Source organism: Penaeus chinensis, chromosome 6 (assembly GCF_019202785.1).
Source record: "Penaeus chinensis breed Huanghai No. 1 chromosome 6, ASM1920278v2, whole genome shotgun sequence".
NCBI lineage: Eukaryota > Metazoa > Arthropoda > Malacostraca > Decapoda > Penaeidae > Penaeus > Penaeus chinensis.
In genome coordinates this window covers 14,213,122-14,222,160 of record NC_061824.1, presented here as the reverse complement: position 1 = coordinate 14,222,160, position 9,039 = coordinate 14,213,122, and the positions used below count along the sequence as shown (strand labels likewise).

At 26.3% G+C, this 9,039-nt stretch overlaps 1 protein-coding gene across 1 annotated transcript in view; it reads right to left on the bottom strand.

Annotated features, from left to right (window-relative positions):
- Positions 1–853: 853 nt before the first annotated feature.
- LOC125026207 overlaps positions 854–9,039 on the bottom strand; it is a 24,607-nt gene continuing 16,421 nt past the window's right edge. Inside the window, exon 3 of the mRNA XM_047614510.1 lies at positions 854–964. Coding sequence (XP_047470466.1) covers positions 854–964 — 111 coding nt within the window. The remainder of the gene's footprint in view (positions 965–9,039) is intronic.

Genomic DNA, 9,039 nt, shown 5'->3' with positions numbered 1-9,039 from the left:
ACATTGGTCAGTTAAAGAATAAATATCAAGGAACACTAACTTTATTAAAGTGCATTTCTGGTAATAAATGGGGAGCTGATAGAAAATCTTTGCTAATATATAAAGCCCTGATTAGGTCTAAAGTAGATTATGGGTCAATCGTGTATGGCTCGGCATCGTAATCAATTCCGAAAGGTTTGGATGCTGTGCAGAAAGCTTGTTTGCGTGTGTGTGTTGGAGCCCTAAAAAATAACACGGATTGAGCGTCTTGAGGTGGAGTCAGAAGTACCTCCCCTCCAACTCAAGACGCGGCCTGTTAGCACTGACCTATGCTGCAAAGGTGGCTCGAGACCCGAGCCACCCTTATGGCAATGGAGGCACTAGCTCTTTGCCATTGATACCCTGGTTCAGTCAAACATAGTACCATTTGAAACCCCCCAACTTTTTTATCATGGAAGCCTGGCTTCCATCAGCGAAGGCCATGGCGCCTGAGGTTCAGAGAGATCCTTGTTAAACATCTCCATTTTTTTCATATATATACCGACGGCTCCAAGACAGATGAGTGTGTGGGTGCGGGTGTATGGTCGACTGTGAACTAAAGTTCAGACTGCCCAATCATAAATCGATCTTTCTTGCTGAACTTTTTGCCATTGATAAAGCTATCGATTTTGCACTATCGACGACCCACGATAGAAGTTATTTTTCAGATACATTAAGTTCACTTAAAGCTATTAAACCATTAGATACCACTAAAGATTAACTGCTGGGTCATATCATTCGTAAGTTACATGGTGCCAACAAATCAATCAAGTGAATATGGGTACCAGGACACTCTGGTATCTATGGCAATCAACAGGCTGACAAATTAGCCGGGTCAACTGGCGATCTGGACATTAATATAGTTTGTACAGATCTCAGGTGTTTTGTGTATCTTATAAAACCAAGCATACATCTCCTGTGGCAAAGGGAGTGGACCAACCTGCAACTGACAAATAAAGTCAGGTTAAATATAGAACCATGGGGGACATCCCACAGGAAAGAAGGGAGGAGGTGGTGTTGGTCCGCCTAAAGGGTCAATGCTACAAGACTGACGCACCTCACTCCCTCTATAGAAAAGAACTACCCTCCACAATGCCAGACATGCAACTCCAACCTAACAATAGACCACACCTTAACAGCATGTCAGAATTATGGTAACCAGCGACAGCGTATAATAAATTATTTAATGTTAAAAATAAAGATTTTACATCAAATCTTTTATCTGATGATGAAAAAATAATACATAAAGTAATTGCTTTTCTAAGAGAGACAAAACTTTATGACCTTATATAGATTGATAGAATGAATAGGATCCATTGGCTTGATAGCCAAAAAAAATACAACAAAGAAAGAAAGAACAATACTGTTATTATTGTTAATGGTGTTATGATTATTAAATTGTTATCTAAATCTCGATAACATCTAAGACAATGGAATAATGCAAAAGACCCTTTTCAAAAGTCGAGGAAAACGATAACCAGGTGATACATAGTACTAATAACCGACTCCTTGGTGACTAAGCACTTGTAGAGCTATCTGTGTGTAATTACAATAAATAAACTTGTATTACATTGGGCATGGCATTTATTCTTGCCATACGGGGCAATTGGGTTAATTCATAAATCAGCTAATTCATATGAAGGAAAAATGTTAGAATCTCTGTTAATTAGAAAAATGCCTAACTTTAACTTGTGTGCTGGTCATTGGGGCTTGGATGACCTTACCTCCTCATTTGTTAGCAATGCCGCCCTCAGACTCTTCGACCTTGACCCTCCTCCTGAGACCTGATTCAGCTCTTGTTCGTTCTGTCTCTCAGCCACTATATATTTTTGTTAAAATTCTCTCCATGTATCCATTTCAGTTTATTATTAGAGAAGAGTTCGAAACGTTACGATTTATATTCATTTCTTATTGTGGCCGTTTTTCTTTTCATATATATATATATGCATATATATATATATATCATCATAATCATCAACAGTCCGAGTCAATCCACTGCAGGACGTAGGCCTCTCCCAATCTTTTCCAACGTTGTCTTGCATTTTTGCTTCCGGTATTAGCCCCCAAATTTCATTATTTTGTCGTGCCATCTTGTCATAGGTCTGGCCCTTGGCCTCTTTGTTATCTATAACCAGATGCATACAAACATATGCATATATAAATATTTATATATATATTTATATATATATATATATTTATATATTTATATCTATATATATAATATATACATATGCATATATATATTATATTTATATCTATATATAATATATATATGCATATATATATATGCATACATATGTAAATATATATATATTTGTATATATAATATATACACATGCATATATATATTTATATATATGATATATACATATGCATATATCCCCTTGCCGACGGGTACGACGGGTAGACACGTGCCATGCCCACTGTTAGTACTTGTTTGATTGTTTAGACATAGATAGCTATACTTGTACTAAGTCACCAATGAGCCAGTTATGAGTACTGCCTGTCTCGCCCGTTCAACCTCTTCTTTGATTTACGAAATATTTTACGTTATCTTATTTTGCTGTTACTAATATTAAAAAAACATTATAAATTTATAATGTTTACAATAAAAATAACACCATCGATATTCATAGCACTAGTAAAAAATACGTTTTCCCGCCAATTCAAATCCGGTACGGTAACAAGGTCTACTAATTGACTCCTCCTATGGGCAGACATTTCACAAAAAATAGAGAAAATAGGCACAGCATTTTCCCCATTTATTGTTAATTTTCCCCGACGGCATTGGTTTAAATATATATATATACACATATGCATATATATATATAAACATATGCATATATCTATAATATATACATATACATATATATATATAATATATAGATATACATATATATAATATATATATTTCTATATATATAATATATACATATTATTATATATATAATATATACATATTACTATATATATAATATATACATATTTCTATATATATATATATATATACATATTTCTATATATATATAATTTATACATATTTCTATATATATAATATATACATATTTCTATATATATATAATATATACATATACATATATATATAATATATACATATTTCTATATATATATATATAATATACATATACATATATATATAATATATACATATATATATTTATAGAGATAATAAATATATATGCACATATATACATATATATAATATACACATATGCATATATATATATAAATATACATATATATATATTTATATAAATAATATATATATATATGCATATATATATAAATATACATATATATATATATTTATATAAATAATATATACATATGCATATATATAAATATACATATATATACATATACATATATTTAATATATACATATGCATATATATACATATGCATATATATATACATATATATAATATATACATATGCATATATATACATATATATACATATATATAATATATACATATGCATATATATACATATATATAATATATACATATGCATATATATATACATGTATATAATATATACATATGCATATATATACATATATATAATATATACATATGCATATATATACATATATATAATATATACATATGCATATATATACATATATATAATATATACATATATATACATATATATACATATATATATATTTATATATATACATATATATACATATATATATATTTATATATATACATATATATATATTTATATATATAATATATATATGGTCATACATACATATATATAATATACATATATACATATATATAATATACACATATGCATATATATATATAAATATACATATATATATTTATATAAATAATATATACGTATGCATATATATACATATACATATATATACATATATATAATATATACATATGCATATATATACATATATATAATATATACATATGCATATATATATATTATATACATATGCATATATATATATACATATATATAATATATACATATGCATATATATACATATATATAATATATACATATGCATATATATGATATATACATATGCATATATGTATATATATAATATATACATATGCATATATGTATATATATAATATATACATATGCATATATGTATATATAATATATCCATATGCATATATGTAGATACATAATATATACATATGCATATATGTATATATATAATATATACATATGCATATATGTATATATATAATATATAAATATGCATATATGTATATATATAATATATACATATGCATATATGTATATATAATATATACATTTGCTTTTATATACATAATATATACATATACATATACATATATATACATATGCATATATATACATAATATATACATATGCATATATATACATAATATATACATATGCATATATATATAATATATACATATGCATATATATAATATATACACATGCATATATATATACATAATATATACATATGCATATATATATACATAATATATACATATGCATATATATATACATAATATATGCATAAGCATATATATATATGCTTATATAAACATATATATATAATATAAACATATGCATATATATATAATATATACATATGCATATATGTATAATATATACATATGCATATATATAATATATATACATATGCATATATGTATAATATATACATATGCATATATATATATAATATATACATATGCATATATATATATAATATATACATATGCATATATATATAATATATACATATGCATATATATATAATATATACATATGGATATATATATAATATATACATATGCATATATATAATATATTCATATGCATATATATATTATATATACATATGCATATATATATTATATATACACATATGCATATATATATAATATATACATATGCATAAATATAATATATACATATTCATAAATATATAATATAAACATATGCCTATATATATAAATATATATATATATATAATATTTACATATGCATATATATATATAATATATACATATGCATAAATATATATAATATATACATATGCATATATATAATACATACATATGCATATATATATATACATATATATATATATATAATATATACATATGCATATATATATATATATATAATATATATATAATATATACATATGCATATATATATATATATAATATATACATATGCATATATATAATATATATATAATATATACATATGCATATATATAATATATATATAATATATACATATGCATAAATATATATGATATATACATATGCATAAATATATATAATATATACATATGCATAAATATGAATATAATATATACATATGCATAAATATATATATAATATATACATATGCATAAATATATATATAATATATACATATGCATAAATATATATATAATATATACATATGCATAAATATATATATAATATATACATATGCATAAATATATATAATATATACATATGCATAAATATATATATAATATATACATATGCATAAATATATATATAATATATACATATGCATAAATATATATATATAATATATACATATGCATAAATATATATAATATATACATATGCATAAATATATATAATATATACATATGCATAAATATATATAATATATACATATGCATAAATATATATAATATATACATATGCATATATTCATATAATATATACATATGCATATATTATAATATATACATATGCATATATTCATATAATATATACATATGCATATATTCATATAATATATACATATGCATATATTCATATAATATATACATATGCATATATTCATATAATATATACATATGCATATATTCATATAATATATACATATGCATATATTCATATATATATACATATATATAATATACATATGCATATATATAATATACATATGCAGATATATATAATATACATATGCAGATATATATAATATACATATGCATATATATATGTAATATACATATGCATATATATATATATATAATATACATGATATATATATATGCATATGTATATATATATGCATATGTATATATACATATATGCATATGTATATATTATATATATAATATATACATATGCATATATATATATAATATACATATGCATATATATATAATATACATATGCATATATATATGTATACATATGCATATATATAATATACTTATGCATATATATATAATATACATATGCATATATATATAATATACATATGCATATATATATATATATATATATGTATTTATATGCACATGTATATATATCATATATATATATAAATATATATATATATGCATATGTATATTATATATATATATATAATATATACATATGCATATATATATAATATATACATATGCATATATATATAATATATACATATGCATATATATATAATATACATATGCATATATATATAATATACATATGCATATATATATAATATACATATGCATATATATATAATATACATATGCATATATATATATATGCACATGTATATATATCATATATATATATATATCATATATATATATCATATATATATATATCATATTTATATATATTTATATATATATATTATATATATACATATGCATATGTATAATATATAATATATACATATGCATATATATATATATATATATATATATAAAACATACATATGCATATTATATATATATATATATATATATATATATATATAATATACATATGCATATATATATATATATATATATAATATACATATGCATATATATATATATACACTATATACATATGCATATATATATATATATATATATATATATATATATATATATACACTATATACATATGCATATATATATATAATATATACATATGCATATATATATATAATATATACATATGCATATATATATATAATATATACATATGCATATATATATAATATATACATATGCATATATATATATAATATATACATATGCATATATATATATATAATATATACATATGCATATATATATATAATATATACATATGCATATATATATATATAATATATACATATGCATATATATATATAATATATAATATATACATATGCATATGCATATATATATATATATATATATATATATATATATAATATATACATATGCATATATATATATATATATATAATATATACATATGCATATATATATATATATATATATATATATATATATATATATATATATATATATATATATATGCGTATATACATGTGCAAGTAACAGGTCCTGTACCAGTCTCACGGTGCAGCCGTTGGTTGGACACATGGTCCCGCCAATCTGGCGCAGGGATCTGTTACAAAAGGCATCAAGACGAGATTCCAGAGAACAAGATAGCGTCCAAGTTTCACTACCATAAAGTAAAACTGGCAGTATCACGGCCTTGAAAACACGTAACTTGGTCCTTCTGCATAGGTACCGGCATCTCTAAATACTCTTGTCGAGAGATTTCATGACCCCTGCTGCCAGGCCAATCCGTCTACTGACTTCCTGGTCTAACAGCCCAGAGTCGTGAACTGCAATACCGAGATATATAAAGCTCTCTGTGACTTCGATATTTTCACCGCAAGCATCCAGGCCCCCAAAATCCTGGATCTTGGTCTTGGTCCAGGAGACCTCTAGTCCCAGGGGCTTTGCTTCATTGCTAAATGCATCAAGAGCCGCCACTAGGGTTTCCAGAGATTCAGAGAAAACAGCAACATCATCAGCAAAGTCAAGGTCTGTAACCTTGATATTGCCCAGAGTTGCTCCACAGTGACTTTGGACAGTAGCTCTACCCAGTATCCAATCCATGCAAGTGTTGAAAAGTGTTGGTGCAAGAACCCAGCCTTGCCTCACACCTGAACTAACAGGGAAGAAGCTCGACAGGCCCCCACCACACTTTACAGCACTTTCAGTGCCTGTGTACAGGTTTGCTATTAGTCCAATAATCCTTGTTGGAATTCCTCTTAGCCTGTGGATCTCCCAGAATAATTCGCGATGCACCATGTCAAACGCTTTCTTGAGGTCGATGTAGGCTGCAAGCAGCCCACGTCCGAACTCACGACGGCGCTCTATAATGATTTGAAGCGCCAGGATGCGGTCTATTGTGGCCTTACCAGGAGTGAATCCAGATTGCTCCGGCCTTTGGTGCCTCAACAGGTGGTCTCTGATATGTCTCAGTAGTATGTGCACGAGTACCTTGCCTGGTACACTGAATAGTGTAATGCCTCGGTGATTGCTGCAGTCCCAGCGATCCCCTTTCCCCTTCCAGAGAGGGATGACCACACCCATCAGCAGGTCAGGAGGATAGGTACCAGTCTGCCAGATGGCAGAAAGGACTACATGCAAACCCCTTGCAATAGGTTCTTCACCAGCCTTTAACAATTCAACTGGGATGCCACAAACACCTGCTGCTTTACCACTTTTCAGCTTAGAGATCGCCCCCCTGACTTCAGTCAGGGAGGGTGGATCCTCGCTGATGGGTGGGTTTGGCAGAGGAATCTCAATATTACCAGCATCCATGTTAACTGTTGGTGGATCAACAACTGCTCAAAATACTCAGCCCAACTCATACGCACCCCATCAGGATCTGAGATTATCTGGCCACTTGCTGAGCGGACTGCAGTCGTCTGTGAGGAGGGCTTGGAGTTCAGCTTTCTCAGGGCTTAGTAGGCAGGACGAAGGTCATTTACTAAGAAATGGCTTTCGACCCCCTCTGCAAGATTACTGATAAACTGTTCCTTATCCCTTCTCAATAGTGACCTAGTCCTGCGCACCAGGGAATGGTGCAAGTTGCGATCCCCTGACAATCGAGCCACATGACAAGCATCTGTGGCTTCCAGTGTCTTCTGCGAGATGGAATTCTGTCTTGCTCTTGGGCGTTCACCAATGGATTCCTGAGCTGCATCAAGCGTT